At 43.5% G+C, this 18,098-nt stretch overlaps 3 protein-coding genes across 6 annotated transcripts in view; all 3 read right to left on the reverse strand.

Moving 5' to 3' along the window:
- Nucleotides 1–1,005, reverse strand: part of ltbp3 (latent transforming growth factor beta binding protein 3) — a 51,741-nt gene extending 50,736 nt beyond the window's left edge. For all 4 annotated transcript variants that reach the window (XM_080854941.1, XM_080854939.1, XM_080854940.1 and 1 more), the window contains exon 1: nucleotides 327–1,005. In XM_080854941.1, coding sequence (XP_080711067.1) covers nucleotides 327–570 — 244 coding nt within the window. In that variant the 5' untranslated portion in view covers nucleotides 571–1,005. The remainder of the gene's footprint in view (nucleotides 1–326) is intronic.
- Nucleotides 1,006–7,966: 6,961 nt separating this feature from the next.
- On the reverse strand, nucleotides 7,967–10,352 carry LOC308371095 (uncharacterized protein; the record flags this gene model as incomplete). Its single annotated transcript, XM_080845883.1, has 2 exons — nucleotides 9,469–10,352; nucleotides 7,967–9,123 (listed from the first exon to the last, which is right to left on the reverse strand). The coding sequence occupies exons 1-2, from the start codon at nucleotides 10,181–10,183 to the stop codon at nucleotides 7,967–7,969; spliced, it is 1,872 nt and encodes a 623-aa protein (XP_080702009.1). The 5' UTR covers nucleotides 10,184–10,352.
- Nucleotides 10,353–12,997: 2,645 nt separating this feature from the next.
- Nucleotides 12,998–16,604, reverse strand: LOC308379026 (leucine-rich repeat neuronal protein 4). Its single transcript, XM_080856073.1, has 2 exons — nucleotides 16,476–16,604; nucleotides 12,998–15,580 (listed from the first exon to the last, which is right to left on the reverse strand). The coding sequence occupies exons 1-2, from the start codon at nucleotides 16,534–16,536 to the stop codon at nucleotides 14,883–14,885; spliced, it is 759 nt and encodes a 252-aa protein (XP_080712199.1). The 5' UTR covers nucleotides 16,537–16,604; the 3' UTR covers nucleotides 12,998–14,882.
- Between the last annotated feature and the right edge of the window lie 1,494 nt (nucleotides 16,605–18,098).

The raw sequence follows: 18,098 nt of genomic DNA on the forward strand, positions 1-18,098 counted from the left end.
AAACAAGTGTTGCTGGAAAACTTGATGAGAAGAAATGCAGTGCAAAGTAAATGGCAATAGGAAGTATGTCTTTACAAGAGCAATTGAACTGCACGATCACCTTAGATATGATCACCCAGAATTAAAAAAAGGATATATAATAGAAGGTAATTTATCACAGGTACGGTTGGCTATGTATTTAAATATAGTATGATTATCAAGACACCACCAATTATATTGTGAAACCCTATGAGATTGGAGGTAGGCACGAGTACAAAATCTAGGATACATCCGCCACATGATGATTGACATTTTGACGAATGATAACAGATCCGTTTTTAACTTACCCACTCTGAAACCCCGGCCAGTGAGGGTGTCAGCAGACTGCCCGTTCTCTCCGATCAGGGTGGTGTTGTTGCCCTGCTCGCAGGTGTCGTGACATTGACCCGTCCGCTGACATGTCCGTTTACAGATCAACGGAGCGATGACCACCTTGAAGCGCTCCCGAGTCGAAACGCGCTCGGCGCAAAAGGCCAACCTCTGGACAGCTAGCCAGATGACGAGCAGATGGGAGATGATCAGCGAAGGCATTCTGGCATCCTTCACCTTTGTACCGAGAAAAAACGGGGCATTCACGGAGGCACAAGGTACCTGGCCAGATCCACGAGTCGGGAAAACAGAAACAAACAACAACAAAACAGCAACACGTTAGCGTGAGACTAACGTGTTGTGCTACTTAGACCGAGATGATCTTGAGAAAAAATGAACATAAATTGCCAATATTCAAAAAAGAAAAAAGACTGCGGAGTGATATTAACTGTTCCGTTTCCGTTTACTTATACAATAAACAACTATTTACGTCTCTCCGCTGCTTAAAAGTGACTTCTTAAGAACGTGACACATTTTGAAAAGTTTACAAAAGACGTATAAGTAGCCGAAGACCATCTGAAAAAGAATATCCTGCGACGAGAAGGCCTTTCGTTAACCAACACAACCTATCCCAAAATTTCCTTTTTCTTCGGTTGCCTTTCTCCTTGCTCGCGCTTAGATGGCTCGTGTGCGCCTATCTGAGTTTGGGAAAGAAGGGAGGGGAGATGGAGGAAGAGGAGCCAACCCACTCCGGGCCGAGTTGGCCGGACGCCAGCCAGTGCAGGAGCTGAGCTGAAAGTGGTTTCGTTGTTGGTTCTTTTGCTTGCCACCCCCTTGTTTTCCCCCTTCACCTAAACCCCACTCTCGTAGAAAACCAGCGACCATGTCAGCCCAGCTGTGCGCGTCGCTCCGCTGATTCGGTTCCCTGAGACACGCCAGCGGTAGCCTTTCGCCGCCTACACCTATGCCTACGATTCAGGTCACTGTGCCGCCAGAGGATGGGCTTAAGGGGGTGTTCTTGGAAGTCTGTGAATGGACTGATCTGCTTTTACCTGATGTAGGCATACATTTCTTGCGGGAAATGTCTGGCTGTGGTGTCTTAAGAGATGACAGCGACATGAATTGCGGGGTCTGAGGTATGGTATTTGAGGGCAGCATAACACTGATGCATGTAAACAATAATAACTACTATTGGAAAGCAAACCTAAATCAGTGAATTAACGGAAAATAAACCCGTACAACAATTAACAATTTATGGGGGGAAATATTCTTTGGGGGAAATGATTAGTAATTAATTAGTTAGCAGTTCCAGTCAAGGTAAATTGCTGTAGAATGTCAATGATGTTTTACTTAAGACTTCTAACGACTATCGCGTAGCTGAATTGGGCTAAGGGCCCCATTGGTATGGAGCATGTTATTAGTCTGGGAAAAGGACCGAGAAAGACGAAGGAAAGCCGTGAAAGTGGTAGAGAGGGAGGAAAACAGTCACTACATCTGCGTAAAGTCAGAATGTTTGACCTCAGTCGCTAAGGAAATTACCGCATCGGCCTGGAGAAGGTTCACAGATTCTCTGATACAGCTGCAACACAGCGCCATCCACTGCCAACACATACACACATGCTCCCACACATGTACACACAAGCAAACAGAAAGACATATACGCACATACATATATAGCACAAAGACCTATGTGTGGCCCCATTGGCACACACATACTGTATATTCTATCCCACGCAGGCAAACATGTCGGTAACTTGCTATGCTAGCCCCAAGGCACAATTTTGTGTTTTGCTATACATTTATCTCCAATTTGAATTTTATATTATTTAGAGTAATTATCATTCTTGTATTGTTAATCACCTTGACTTTGCACTACCTCCACTGACAGTTACTATCAGAGTGATAGTCCTCTGTAGTGGTCTTTGTGGCTATACTATAATTTCACTGCTGTATTTTGGCTATTCTTTGGGTATTGGTGTTCTTTATTTTATGTTTCAGATAATTGATGCAAGATGCACATTTCTACACACACACACACACACACACACACACACACGCACGCACGCATGCACGCACGCACGCACGCACACACACACACACACACATATAGATAAACATGTATGTAGTTAACAGTGGCTAAAATGTATGTTGACATCAACGGTCAAAATATAGGTAGTCCTCTCCTGTCTGTAACTTTGGCCTTATGCTATACCATATCTGTGTGGATTTCATGCCCCTGCCTTTATCATGTATTATGCTATGGGTATCTTCATGCTGAAGTCTTTAGCAGACACTTTTATCCAAAGCAACTATGCTGATCAAATTAAAAACATTCTAAGATCTCTGGGTGATAATGCAGGGCCGCAGAATGTTTCCAAACTGATTTCCAAACATATCTTAAAGATTGCATAAGGACACAAGTCATTACCTAAAAATAGGCAAGATGGCAATGGATTTACCGTCGGTTGGGTGTGTCTGGACATAATTGTCCGGCTGGCTGGCTACCAAGTGTTATTGCCTGAATGATCTCAAAACTCAACCAGCTTTTCGGCAGGTAGGCTGTTGGGATATTTTCTCATAGGATTAGTAATGGGCCAGGATGATGACACCAGATGCAGAGAAAATATCTCCACATGGCATGCACACATATATGTACGTATGTATGCACAAAAACACAAACACACAAACACACAGACACAGGAGTAGTGGGCAACGTTTCAATTCGGACAGTTTGATGTGGGTGCTGTGACTGGTATGGGGTATGTGGTATGAGACCTCCCTCACTCATGCTTTCCCTTCTTCATTCCTTCAACTTTTATTCAGGTCTTTGGCATGTTGAGGCTTGGTTCACTTGTGAGTTTATAATGTGAGATACCTAAACACATTATAATCACAACACAAATACACCAACAAAACGTATTCACTGAGACTGTGATGGGTATCTGTGTCACATACACTCTAAAGGGCGAACAGCACACACCTACCAGCAAACCAGCATACTGTGGCTGTTAAGCCCTATTGTAATACACAAAACCCCAACACATACATCAAAAAATGTAGGGTCAGTTCAGTGGAGCTCTGGGCACACTGTGGCTTCTCGTGTTTACACATGTTGCACTGTCACAAAGCCATAGAGACAAACTGCATGTAGTTGAAGTGTGTGTGTGGGGGGGGGGGGGGGGTTGCAGGGGAGGAGAAGACAACATCAAAACTCTCACACATTCTCACCCACACACCCAACAAGCCATGCGAAACAAACACAAACTCTGATTCTAAATTAAATTACTCCGTCCACAAGGGTACTTAATCCAAATTGCGCTCTCACACACAAACACACACACACACACACACCACACATACACACACATACACACACACACACACACACACACGACAGCCCATCTACAGTATGTGCGCTGACTCCTGGCCCTGGTACTGTAAACAGGCAGCCTACGACTGCTGACAGAAACGTGTGAAAGGCTTCAACAGTAAATGTTGCTCAGTGTAGAGTGCTACTACACTGGCAGGGTACCAGAAGCCCACTGGGCCTGCAAATACACAGCCTTTTCATTTCAACCAAAGCCATCTGCTACAAGGGCATGCTATGTGTCAGGATTAGGCACAGGGTTAGGGTTAGATGTTTATTAGAGTTAGGGTGAAAAGATTGTGTGTTTGTGTGTGTGTGTGTGTGTGTGTGTGTAGGTGTGTGTGTGTGTGTGTATGTGTGTTTAAACAGAGCACACACAGATAAACAGATATCAGCAGTGTACTGTAAGTTATTTTGAATAAAAGTGTCTGATAAATGAATATAGATGTGTGTTTTGTTGACTCCAAATTGTCTGTATTTTGTGAACAACAAATAAAGCAAAATTATTTTGTGAGCTAAAGCTAATACAAATGCTTTTGTAGAGCTAAATGTAATAATCTCCCAGACAAAAGTAGGCATTTTTCCACATGGCACAACTGCACACACATGGCACACTAAGCATACAATGAGCTGTCAAACTGTAATCATTTTACCCCCATTAAATATAAAATAAAATGTTTCACTTATTACTCCGCTATGAAGTATCACAAACATCTCCTACAGCACACATTCACTTCAAATGCCATATTCAACACAATTGACCTTTGTAACTGTGATATATTAGTGTTTTGTTTTTTGAAATGTATTCTTTATAGTGGAGACAGACTGACTCATTTAACAACCACTGTGTATAGCCAGCCAGACTAGAGTGCGTCAGCATGCCTGGTAACCCTATACTGCTTCTTCTGACCGTTTCTTTTTTCAAACAATATTTGAGACATGGCTTCCTGATGAGCTTCTGTACAAACTCGAGTGTTGGTATATTCCAGCACACTGCTGTCTGATGAGATTCAGGTGTTTTGGTTTAGGGTGGAGCGCCGACGTGTATGTGTCAGAGGATAGTGTGTGATTTGGAGCTGGGGAGCTGGAAAGGGAAGACCTACAGGAGTCACGCCTGACGTCACACGCGCACACACACACTGTGTAATTACGGCTGGCTGGGCATGTGGGCACAGTCACCGCCGGGCAGGGCTGGTGTGTCTGCTACGTCTGAGAAAGAGCAAGGGCGAGATTGTGTGTTTCTGTCTGTCTCTCTCTCTCTGGTCTGTGGTCTCGTTGATTTCTTGTTTATTTGACTTTTGACTGCCACTGTAATTTTTCCGTAACACTGGTCTAGGGGTGTCAACCGAATGGCGGCAGGTTTGATGTCACTTCCTGTGACTCATGAGCCACCTCTCTCACCCCTGCTCAACCTCTGCATGGAGTTTCTGCAGTTAGCTCATAATAACCACATGCACTCAGCTGGATAGGCTCAAGGGATAATTTGTATGAATGTCAAAGTGTGTGTGCATGTGTGTGTTTGTGAGAGTGTTTGTGTGTGTGCGTGTGGGAGAAAGACTGGGTGTGCCTGAGTAATTTGGTCTTTGGTTTATGCAGTCCTTTCTACTGTCTGTGGGTGTGTGTGTGTTAGGTGTGAACCTGCACACATTATGATTTTTTTGCCAACTTGGTCTGTCAAATTTGATCACATTTCAAATATTCTTAATAATACTGTACACAGGTAGCCCCTAAAGCTCCACTGTTAGACAGGCACAGGAATACAGGGCAAAATATGTTTCAACCATTATTACCCTGTAAAAGACACTACTAATTAATGCAACTCGTATGACCTCCAATGGCATCACAACAACTTCGTAATCGAGCCCCTAAAGCTCCACCGTAAGACAGGCACAGGAATACCCAGACACTTCCAGTCGGTATTGGTGCCTATAAGACACCATTGGCACGGATTCTTGTCAAATGCAACTTGTCTGCCCCCTAGTGGTGCCATCAGAAGCCATGCTCCTGTACTTCTCATGTCTACTGTATATACCATCCAAAATGAAGATGATATCAAAACCAGTTGCCAATAAAAACATACCTCAAAAAGTGGCAAACTGTTGTAAAGTGTTGCTTAAGTACATTTACTTACCTTATTATGGTAAGCTGTATTCACACAGAAGTATCACATTCATCTCAAGCTCTAAAAAGTAACTGTGTGAGTGTTCATTATAATGTCTGTAACTTTCATACAGAATAAATAAGAGTCCATCAATAGCCTTTTCGATTTTACTCCTTAAATGCACTTTTAAACAAATCATTATGAAAGCATCGGAATTAAAGAAAACAATCCAGCTTATCCAACACTAACAGTGTGAAATTACTAATAGCAAACATTTGGTATCAAAGAATAACAAAGGACTCTAGTTTCTCACATTTTTCATGCCATGCATATCAGTTTGAGTGAGCTAACAGCTTAAAGCATGGCTGCTTTAACAATGGATACCAACTAAAGAATGTTAAACCATGTATTCAAACATTACCCTGTTTCATTCATGCCTGCTATGCCTCTTCTCTCCAGTCCACTGAACAGCATGTAGTTATATTAAGGACCAAAAACACATAGAAACATGTATGTTTCCATTCGGCTACAGTTGCCCATAGCAGTTTTTGGTGAAGAAAGAGTATTATAGTACAAGATATATACCCACAGAAAAAAAAAAGACTTAAATGTTAAACACACCCTGATGACCCTTATCAAGTGAAGTTGATGCTGATGATTATGCCGAGAGATGTATTTCCCAATGATGGCAACATACTTGATGGGATAAAACGAGCTGAAGGGGCCACTGCCTTCATGTGGGTCATGAGTTTTCCAGCAGGTGACCCCAACCACGACAATCTGACAATCAAACGGAGCAATGTTCCATCTGCTCCCAGCAGGGAATACCAAACGATCAACAGTCTCGAATAGCTTTCCTCTGGTTGAATCAGATCTGAAAATGTCCATTAGAACAACAGCAGCTCCATCCAGTTTGTACCCTTTTACATTTGACATACATACGACAAGGGTAAGGTGCTTTGGGTAAATAAAAGGGTGGTTCAGTGTTGAATAAATAAATAAATGGTCGTTGAATTTTATCTGTGTAGGTACCAGACGATGGAATAAGTTTAAAGCATTAATAAGATGCACTCCGCGATTCGGTTTTCCATTTCCAGAGCCGGGACTGTGTGCAAACACCAGAGAAACACTGAACGCTCAGCAAGGGGCCCACAAGGAGAAAAGTGTATGAGATTAGAATCACAGACTACACCTTTAACAGGGAGAGGACCACTGATCTCTGGCGAACTCTCACAGGCACATTCCTATCAGCTGCTGCATTATCAGATATATATGCAGTTAGAAACACACATTTATATATATTCATATGCAAATGAATGCATCACCACGTATGAACAAAAATGCATATGTACATGTGTGCATTTAGCTGCAGATGCACACACACCTCACATCACTCTCACACACATTATTTGCAAGTGGGAAGTATTGAAATAAAGGTCCAGATATTGTTACAATTACAGGAGCATGACCATCCCTCTTCATAATTTTTAGTACACAAAGTATACAAAAATTATACAATTGTGCCAGTCTCTAACCAAATGTCTACAGTGTGAACTGCTGACAAGGCATGGATTCATTTCAAATGTTTAAAATTACTGTGCATACAATGTTGGGAGGCCAAACTTCAGGACTTTTGAGCCACAAAACAAAAAAAAACTTTGGCAGAAATCACCTTTTCATTTCTCTCCCACACATTTGGCAAATAAACATAAACCCTCCGTACTCATACTTGATCTGAAAACAAAACTGTATTTAGAATCTGCTTAAAAAGAGCTTTTTATACAAAGCCAGGACTGCACAAGATGAAAATAACATGATGGTTATGATGAGCATGATATTAATAGATGCCACAAAGAACAACGATAGGATGCTGGAATATGCTGCAAAAATAGGTTTCATTTCCAGATGGTGAAATATGTTTTGGTGAACTGTGCTGTCACCACTAATGCAAAGGCCCAGGGCAGACAGGTGGGAGAGTTTACAGTCTAAGCAAGGTGCTAATGTATGATAAATACTAAAGCACGCTCTGCCACACATTCAGACACATACACACATGGCACAAGGGGCCCACTGATTCAAAAAAGACATTACATACACATATTTGCAGATCACTGCAGGAATTTATGTGTATATGGTCCAACCCGGTCCCCCTACACACAGTCCACCACTGGCTGCTCTTCATCCTCCTGCTCCTCCTCCTCACCCCACATCCCAAACCGCATAGCCGCCCCCGGGGATGAGCCTATGGAGGCCGTGAGGGGGTCATCCTCCCCGTCTCCCCCACCACCACCACCACTACCAGCACCCCCCTCCGGATCCTCTTTGAACCCGCCGCCGTGCGCCCCGTCCTGGGCATTAGTGGCAGCGGGCTCCCCTGGGTGGCTGGTGCGGAGGTGCTTGCGAAGGCTGGCGGGGTCCTTGAAGGTGCAGTGGCAGCAGTGGCAGACGCACGGCCGCTCGCCGGTGTGAATGCGCTGGTGGTGCTTGAGGTGCTGCAGGCGGCTGAGGCGCTTGCCGCAGATGGCGCACACGTACGGCTTCTCGCCCGTGTGTGTGCGCCGGTGCTTGCGCAGGCCGTCCAGGTGGCGGAAGCGCGTTCCGCACTCAGAGCAGGCGTAGGGCTTCTCGCCCGTGTGGATACGCAGGTGCGTCTTGAGTGCGCCCGACTCACGGAAGCGGCGGCCGCACACGCCACATGGGTACGGCTTCTCGCCCGTGTGGATGCGCACGTGCTTCTTCAGACTGGAGATCAGCCGGAATGTCTTGCCACACTCCAGGCACAGATGGGGGCGGTCGCCGCCAGACGGGTCCGTTCCAGTCAGTGCCGCGCCGCTCACCACCCCTCCCTCGCTACGCTCCCCAAGAGGCGAGCGGCCTGGTGTGCTCCCTCTGTGCCCCACAGATGACGTCCCAGGCGACACACGGGTCGGTGCCGTCTTCTGGGCGTTCCTCAGCCCGGATGGTCCCTGTGTGCCAGAGCTGGTGGAGGCCTCGCTGTGAGACCCAGGCTGAGGTGGCTGAGTCTGCGGGTAGCCGCGTCGCGCTGCTCCAGAAGCACCACCACCCCTTCCCTCCTCCTCCACCACATGGATGCAGCCCAGCTCGCCTACGCTCTGAGCGCTCTGCTCACTCTCGGGTGCGCCCCCTCCTACCGCCCCAGTTCCAGAGGCTCGCTCCCGGCCTCCACGGCGACACAGAGGGCCTGAGGCCTGTACCTGCTCCTCCTTCACCGCCAGCCGGTGCCCAGAGGGGGACATGGGGCCAAGGCCAGGGCCCTCAGGGTGTCTCCTAGCATCCACGCCAACATCTACAGTGAAACAATAAAGCTGGAGTCATCTCTTTTTCTGCTTTGGACAGAAAGTCCTTCAGTTCATGGTTAGGGAGCACCGCACAATTCTCACATCTCTCTAAGGCCTTGCTTATCACTATGCCTGAACACATACGCTTCCCAATTTTAGTTTAGTAATTGTCACTTCATTATCTTTTAGAGAGTCCATGCAGCTTTGTCAGTCAGAGGCTAAAATATAATCTGAACAAGCTCTACAGCCTTGATTATCAACAGTTCATCCATGTAACCTGGACAAAATCAATAGCATGAATAGCAAACTATTAATGTATGAATTAAGAAAAAAGTATAAGGTGGGGTGCTCACCTGGCCTGTGAAGTTCTGAAGACATCCCTTGAGAGTTTACGGCCATGGGGTCGAACATGTGATTGGTTACAGTACCGTCCGCTTGGATGGAGAGATGGCAGTTCTTGTAGTCGTCCCGGGAATCGTACCCCATTGACGCATCAGCCATCGTGCCGCCGTACTCTGGCTCAACGCCATAACAACGAGCATCGGGCCCATTCGGCATCCGATGTCCCATTCGGGACCTGTCAAGTCCAGGATTGATAGAACCCGGAGCAGAGGTGGGGTAAAACTGCTGGCCGTAGTTAGAGGTCCCACCAAAGGGACCCTGGAGTTGGTCGATGAGTTTTTGGGCACTGCACAAACATTCCTGTAACGTCTTCATCTCTCTCTCCGACACTTCAAGTCGTACTTTTAGTCTCTCGTTTTCTTGCTCCTTACTCACCAGGTCTTGCTGTGACTCGGTCAGCACGAGGACCATCTCGCCAAGAAGTGTGTCAACTGCAGCAGCAAGAGTGTTTCGGATAGTTGGGGCGAGACGGTTTTTCAATGACGATATGGAGACACTGGATTCGCATCCAGCTCTTTCGCCCTTCGGCTCAAAGGTGAAGCCGCCACCCGACTGCATGTTAGTAGTGGTTGTGCTCTGTTTGCGACAAACACCGCTTACTGTGGAGTTGGAACTTGATGGTGAATGCGTTCCAATGCCTCCGCAATTGGCCCGTTTCGTGCTCATGTTGAAGTAGCTAGCTTGTCGAGGCGTTGATACTGCGCTAACTCTGTTAGCCAGCTAGCACTATGTTGCAGATGTGATGTTCAACAGATCCGGATAAATGTGATATAAATTGCAGCCAAAATGTACATGTCTAGACACATATCGGAATTTCAAATAAAATGGTAATAGAAGCTGGGTAGGTCCACAACGAGAACGATAAAAAGAGACGGATAAGAATGAACGCTACCTACGCTACCTAACTTAGCACGACCCAACTGAGCACGACCCGACTGGACAGCTTACGTTACTGTAGTTTCCTTTGTAAGCCCTCGTGTTTTACAAAAGCCTTTAACGCTCTAATAACGCCCTTGTGGTTTTATACTGAAGAAATGCATATGGACAGCTGCAACATCAAATTATTTTCACCTCAAGGAAATACAATAACTAACAAATTAGCCAATACAGCCTAGTGCACATTCTAACGGAAGATAAACGCCGACTTTTGATTGGTGTAGAAGTGTGTCGCAGATCAATGACATTAGAAGTACACAAAGGCGCATAATGATGTCGAATGTTTCAGCTGCATCATGTTGCCTCCTCTTTCCATATGCAGGGCATATTCTACTATACAGAAATTAGTTTTGATAATAATTGTATTCTGTTGAATGTAGTCATCAGTTGTAACTCACTGGTTCTACAACCCCATTCCACAATGAGGGCAAACCGATATAAAAAGTAATAAATATAATATAAAAAGTAATACTTTTACTTTTTTTCAATCATAAAAGCCTGAATAGGTTATGCAAATTAATAGACAAATAGATTGGACAGACTGACTTAATGAAAGAATGACCAAATGGATAGATGAATGAGTGTACAGAGGATCAAGATTAGCCCATGTAGAGTCTTGTTTTTAAATAAATGAGCAAGTAGCCTAATAGGCTTTTGCACAGAAGTTGGCAAAAAGTCAAAGTCAGCTGACCAAGGTAATCTATAAGCTTGTTAAAAGGTAGTGATTATCCACTGAAAGTAAATATAATCTATATTAAAAAAAATATGAAATGGTTTAGAACTCCAACTAAATAATTAGAAGATGCATGCTAATTTGTCCCCATCCCAAACCCCACTTTATTAGATTAAGATTATACATTTTCGTTTCACCTCTGTCTGAGAGCTATTTTTTTGTAACTGAGTCACTCACCAAAACAGTTGCTCAAAGTAGTTATTTTTAAAAGTATATTCTAACTAAAACATTAATTGAACCTATCAGGAATGAGACGGTCACCCATTCCTTTCTCTTTCTTTCAGTTTTTTTTCTTCATTTTTTCTTCTGTGCTCTTTGAGGGAGTCACCACCTAGTCATCCTATCGCTTATAGCTTCTAGTGTTCTGATTGGTGCTTTAAAGAGAGACAGAATTCTACCACACTGGTTTCCAAACACAAAGTCAATTTCAAATTCTGAAGTCTATGCTTTTAGGCCTCTACTTTAAGGCCTCTTTCATCACCAGAGTAAATGTTGTCCCACAGTTTAAATTAAAGTTCATGGTCAGCCATGACGTAGAGTAGCATAGCCCTTTAGACTGCCAAGACTGAAATATATAACGCATGTTTGTGTGTAAAATGTAAATAAAGTCATACCATTGTTGGATATGCAATTATGTATATTACCTTTATAAAGTGCTGTAGTTACAGTTTATTTAAGTAAAATGGCAAAGCTAAGATCGTTGGAAATACAACAACATTTTCCATAATCTATCTTTGAATGGTGTGTTGTAAATAATATGAATCCCCATTTTCTTAGAATAGAAATATGCAAATATATCTCTGGGTATAATACTGAATGTAGGGAGCATCCAAATAATAGTCTCAAATCTGTATGACTTGTGAGCTATATCATTTCATAACAGGAAATATTTGAATGGGGAACTATAAAATTAGATTTAATATCCAACATAAATCCAACCATACTACCCATAACTTTTGTCTTGTAAATGCCGTTCCCCTTTATGGGTCTTTTCCCTTTTATGAAGAACATTTACTCCATAGCCCCCCCCCCACCCCCCCCCCCCCAAAAAAATAATGTCTCTTGTGGGATGAGAGTTTTTCATTGCAAATCCAATCGGCCACTAAGGAGAAGCCAAAAATCTTAAGAAGGGTACATTTCAATGCTGGAAAACCATGAAAGTTAATCTCATCAAAGGCCAACAACATGCACATACCCACTGAATCTGTATTCATGCGTCAGCATTTTTTGCCTCTCTCCTTAGTATATTTTATAAGACTATCATCAAGTGTGCGAGAGAGCTTTAACCGCACTGTTCATCCGGTTTTAGCCGTCACTAATAATTTTGATGAAATGTCTTTAAGCCACTACCACCATGAACCACTAGGCGGTTACTTCTCTGCAAAATCCCACTAAGTGGATGCCATGAAATACCGTGCATGCTTGAGACCTGTTACTGCTCATATTAGAGTGTGGAAAAAAAGTGTTACAGACTTCCCTGAAAAAACTTTGAAAATGGCCATTTCAACAGGTTGTCCATCTGTCTCTGGTATGCAACACAAGAATGTTAACATTGTACAAAAACACTAAAAGTGATTTAAGAAACAGGGGGAGTTGGATGAGTGAGTCATGACTTTTGGTCAAAAGTTAAAATGTCTGCATCAGATAAACAGTGATAGCGCTCATAAATTATAAACATGATATAGCCAACAATCAGTTCAGTTTCTTTCTTTCTCTTATTTAACAAGACATATGTTGGAGGAAAATACAGTCATACACATTATAACATTTGATTTATTTTGTATTATTATATTTTATACATGACCTGTCAAACAAATGTCAGCATTTTCTCTGTCCACCTTCTCAAAAATGTTTGTTTGACATTGTTACTAAAATAAAACAGATCACATAACAGTATGGAGTTATGCTGGAGGTGTAGAAATTAACAGATTTTTTGAACTCGTCATTCTTTAGCTGTCTCATACTAACAGACAGTCTGTAATAGTTACAGTCTTAATCAACCATGTAAATATCCTGACATTTATCCTGACTATCCTGACAATATCCATATTGTTTCTTCTATTTCCCATATTTGTTTTATATACCAGTAATACACATATATTACTGAGTGTTTTGTTCTTAGATGTAGAACTGTACAACTGAGACATAAACACACAGTCTTCTCTTTCTTTCATTATGTCCTATTTTGTTCCCATATTTCTCTTTATTTCTTTTAAAGCAACCTTTCGTGAATATTTTCAGTGTATTCTTAAGGAGACATTATTATTTTATGTGCTACATGCTATTTGTGTACACAGTCTAATTGTTTGGAATTACTTTTTCCTAACCCAAAAGAAAACCATCACTAACCCATTCCACAGCTTAATCTATTCCACTACTTTATCTCAAGGTTTGTATTACCCGAATGGTCTATTGACAGAAACGATAGAGGCCAGTACATCTTTCACATCATACAAAGCAGCCATTTATGATACTTAAAAGCATGAATATTCCCATAGAAAATGTAAAAACACATTTGTGTATGCTTGTATGCACATGAACTTGTAAAGGGATAGTGTCTGATAGTGTAGAGTCTCTTTTAAGACATCTCCCCCATCAAAAGTCACTATCTAAGCCCCAGAGGACGATATTGCACAACGTTCCTGGATAATTTATCCGAAGAAACACTCCCAAACTTAAACTCATCTCTCGCAGCAGCTGGCGTTTACCACAAGCTTTTACTCCACATTCACAAATCATCATATAAAAAAGTGAAACATAAAACTATAAAACTGAAGAATTCTATAATAGAAAAACTAACTGTGAAATGGCAATAACATAAATAAAACCCCTGTTGTGAACTGTGATGGGCAATACGCCTTTAATTGTATTCTCACTCTAAGAACTAAACTGCAGCTGGCTGAGGATATCAGCAAATGGACATTGGGCGCCTGATTCCAGACCAGTGTAGATCATATCCGCTATGTTAACCCCACTGCCCTACCTCGGTCCAAATCTCCAGATGGGATTGTCAATCTCTCAGTACCACAGGCGTTTCTCCTGACTGCATGAGACGTGTTTCCTGTGACCATCACTCTTTTGGTGTGGTGTTAGACACGGAGGTATTATATACACAATAAGGCAGGGTTAAAGTAAGTTCAGCCAGAGCTCTGATTGCCCAATCACATTCCCAGACTCTGAGCCGTAAGTCTTGTGTGAATTGGTTTCTAAATGAACAATCACCTTCAGTAACAAGTAATCATTCATGATTTGTTATTATAAACATAAAAACTCATAAAAAACATCGGCATCTAACCACATGTACACATACATGAGATAAATATACTATTGTTACAAGAACACTTGGTCCATGGGCCATGAAACAATAAACAATCTGAAATGCAAATGAATTATCTGCCTGCAAATGGCAGGCATGCGGTTTTATGTGGATTGTAATCCCAGTTCAAAAGAGTGACGTATTCAGCATTCTTTTTTTTTTGCTTGTGTTATGTTTGCTCTTGCGCTTTTCTGTCTGTTCCATCAATTAGTATTGGCAAGTCTTTTCTTAGAGTTGAGATATTTATACATTTCTGATCATGTCATTGTTCTTGTCGCTTTTGTTCTATAAAACACACACACACACACACACACACACACACATACACACACACACACACACACACACACCATCACGTACCCCTTAAAACACACACACTCTCAGAGGGGCCCCTCAGTGCTCACGCGGGCCCCGTCTTTCCGTCGGCTGCGGTGCCTCCAGAGCAGGGCAGCGAGTGAGACGAGCAGCAGGAGGCCCAGCGCCCCCCCTATCAGCCCCACCTTCAGGGCCAGGCTGGGGCTCCCCTTGGGCGGCTGGTAGACCTCGCACGCTCGGCCCTCCAGTGCACTCTGCCCAACGTCGTTGACTGCCTGCACGCACACCTCTGCTCCGGCACTCAAGCCCTTCACCACTGTCGACCTCTTCAGCTCCCCGAACTCACCAACCTCTTTCCCTTGCACCAGGACCCGGTAAACGGTCTCGTCGGCATGCGCTGCGCACCACCGCACCTCTGGCTCCGTTCCCTCCTGCCAGTAGATCTTCACCACGGGTGCCTCCGGAAGGGCACTGGGCCCCATGGAGACCCCGGGGCAACTGCAGCGCGTCTTGGCCGCCAGCTCGGCACAGGGAGCAGGCAGGTCCTGGCAGAGGTCCTTGTAGCACGGCTCTGGGATGAAGCTGTCCGAGGAAGTGAGCCCCGGGCTGTCAGTGGAGATGTACGGGTCATCGTAGTTCTCTGAAGTGTCCAGTAACTCTTTGTAGGATTCGCTGGAGGACACCTCAGGGAGAACCAGGCCGAGAAAGACCAGGAGGAGAAAGAGCTGTCTGTAGTGGGTAAGCGCCTGAGTCTGCATTGTTTCTGTGGAGAAAAAGTAAGTTGGTACAGCTGAAATAACCATCAGAACACCTCTCCACTGGATTGAAATGTACAGACATTTATTTAGTCGGATGATTATGTTATTCTACCTGCTGCATCACAAAAAAAAGATATCATGTTCTGGTCGGAGGAAAGTGAGAAAAACATGGTGTACCCTACAGCCAAAGAATTTGTCTATCAACAAAAACTCAATGGAATTACCCACGAGGACAGCAAACCTGTAAATCTGTAACATCAGAGCTGATAAGAAATAACACAGACACACTGTTGCAAAGTAGGCATCCGTCACTAAAGTGTGTGCCCTATGTGACAGAGTGTTCAGCAACATTCATGCATTCATGAACTTTGAGTCCTGTGGTGGGTTACTAAACCATTTATGGCACTACAACACATACAAGTAAAGGAAAAGACCAAAATGTAAACCCCACACTAGATTGCGTAAGAGCCAAGAGTTCTAGCACACCCTAGAGTGTGTGTCTGTGTGTGTGTGTATGTATGCACTGTCAGCTGCTCTTGATTACCCAAAATCGTGCCAGAGACGTTCCCCCAATGGGTTCAGAGCAAGCGTCAACAGAGCGGATGTCCAGCATAAACAAGTTTTTGCATGAGTAAACATGCTAAGGTCATAGCAGACACAAACCCCCGTAAGTTCCCCCAACAGCGTTAGTTGGGGCTAACGGGCTACCGTGATCCGTGTCACAGCACAGTGGTTTCTCTGTCAGCAAGATTTACTGGAATTGAAACAACACACAGGCACCACACTGGGTTCTTTTGTGTGCTGCTTGTGTAAGTGAAACAGAATGACGTACATCATGTGGGAAACGCTGTGGATCTTAACTGAAAAAGATGTTAGACTGTAAAAGTACAAATGTGTTACCTGAATTGTTGGTTGGTCGCGTCCAGTCTTTGCGTAAAGGTCTGTGCTGGGTGTATTCCATTTGTCTGCTTTCGTCTCTCTTCTTCTCTCATTCTCGGGCTCCTGCCCTCTTTCTTTTATAAAGTTTTCCAAACTCCCCACCAATCACCTCCTTCTTTTCACCCTCCTCACACCATCACTCCTCTGCTCTTTCCCTCCCCCTCTCTTCTCTCTTTCACTAGATCTCTCCCTCCCTCTCTCCCTCCCTCCCCCTGCTCTCTCCACATGCTCCACCTTTCAGTGCTCAATAATGTCTTTGACAGAGCATGAGGGTTTGTGTGTGTGTGTGTGTGTGTGCGTGTGTGTGTGTGCGCTCGCGTGCTGGTTGTTGTGTGTGTAAGCGTGTGTATGTGAGGGTGTGTGGGTGTGTGAGTGAGTGCGCATTTAAGAATGTGTGTGTAGTGTGAGAGTGCATGTATGAATTTATGAGTTTATGTGTGTGTATGTGTGTGTGTGTGTGTGTCTGGTGCGAGTTTCTGACAGGCCTATCTCCCTGTCTTTCATTAGTGCCTGCAGTTTGTTCAGTGGAAGTGCTGGCTGGTGCCTGCAAAGTGCAAACCACATGAATGTCTCACTCTCTCACATTCCTGCGTGCGTACGTTGGCCGGACAGCGCCGTGCTGGGTGACTGCCCCAGGCTTATGGGATGTGATGGGGCAGAACCACACCAGCCGCCACGCTTCACCCTCTACTGTGAAGACCTTGGCAGCACCTCTGTAACGAGCACCAAAAAACAAGCGTAGTCAAACCAAGTGTTGATTTGACTCAGGTGACTCCTGGTGTCATTTCCGCTCCTGCTCTCTTGACTGCGAGTGCTTCCAGCATAAACAGTTTGGATAGCAGACACTGTTTCTGATTCTTTGTACAAGTAAACAACAGCTTGTATCTCTCTGCTTGCATTCCATTTTATCATGTTCATGCCACCCTCAGATAATAGACATTTAGATTTTACGTTGTGAAAATGACAGCATGACAGGATCCCAAATAAGGACAGGTTGTGCAATGTTAAAACCAACACTGAATGGTAAAAACAGCATCATTTTCAAATCAAATGTAATAAGACAGTGTACCACCAACCAGAATAATCACAGCTGTATTTTATATTTGCAGTTACTGTTGAAAGCTACACAACTGAACTTCACATTTTTAGTAATGTGAAAAAAGAAACCACGTCAATATTTAGACGTATTTATTGGCAAGCTTGTTACTTTAGTGATTACATTAGGGGGATCATTTTTATATATTGTTATGAGGATTGAATGGGATTTCTATTAAGCTTTATAAAAGGATAGTTTTAAAAACAACTTTTTGGGTGGCTGTAAAAAATCTTACAAACACTCACAGACAGTGGGGTTTGTTGAGAAAATGAGCACATCTTTTGTTGGCAGTGTATAGATATAATTTATAAACAGATTTTACATTGCGAGAAATAATACCGGAAAACTAAGTTTCTTTTGCCAGAGAAGAATCAAACAAGTTTATTCAGGTCTGAAATGACAGTATTTACTCGATATGATGGACTCACAACCAAATAAAAATAATCAGGTATATATAGTGTTAATGTTGGCTTATCTATAACAAATTC

The sequence above is a fragment of the Sprattus sprattus genome (genome assembly GCF_963457725.1).
Source record: "Sprattus sprattus genome assembly, chromosome: 1".
Classification (NCBI taxonomy): Eukaryota; Metazoa; Chordata; class Actinopteri; order Clupeiformes; family Clupeidae; genus Sprattus; species Sprattus sprattus.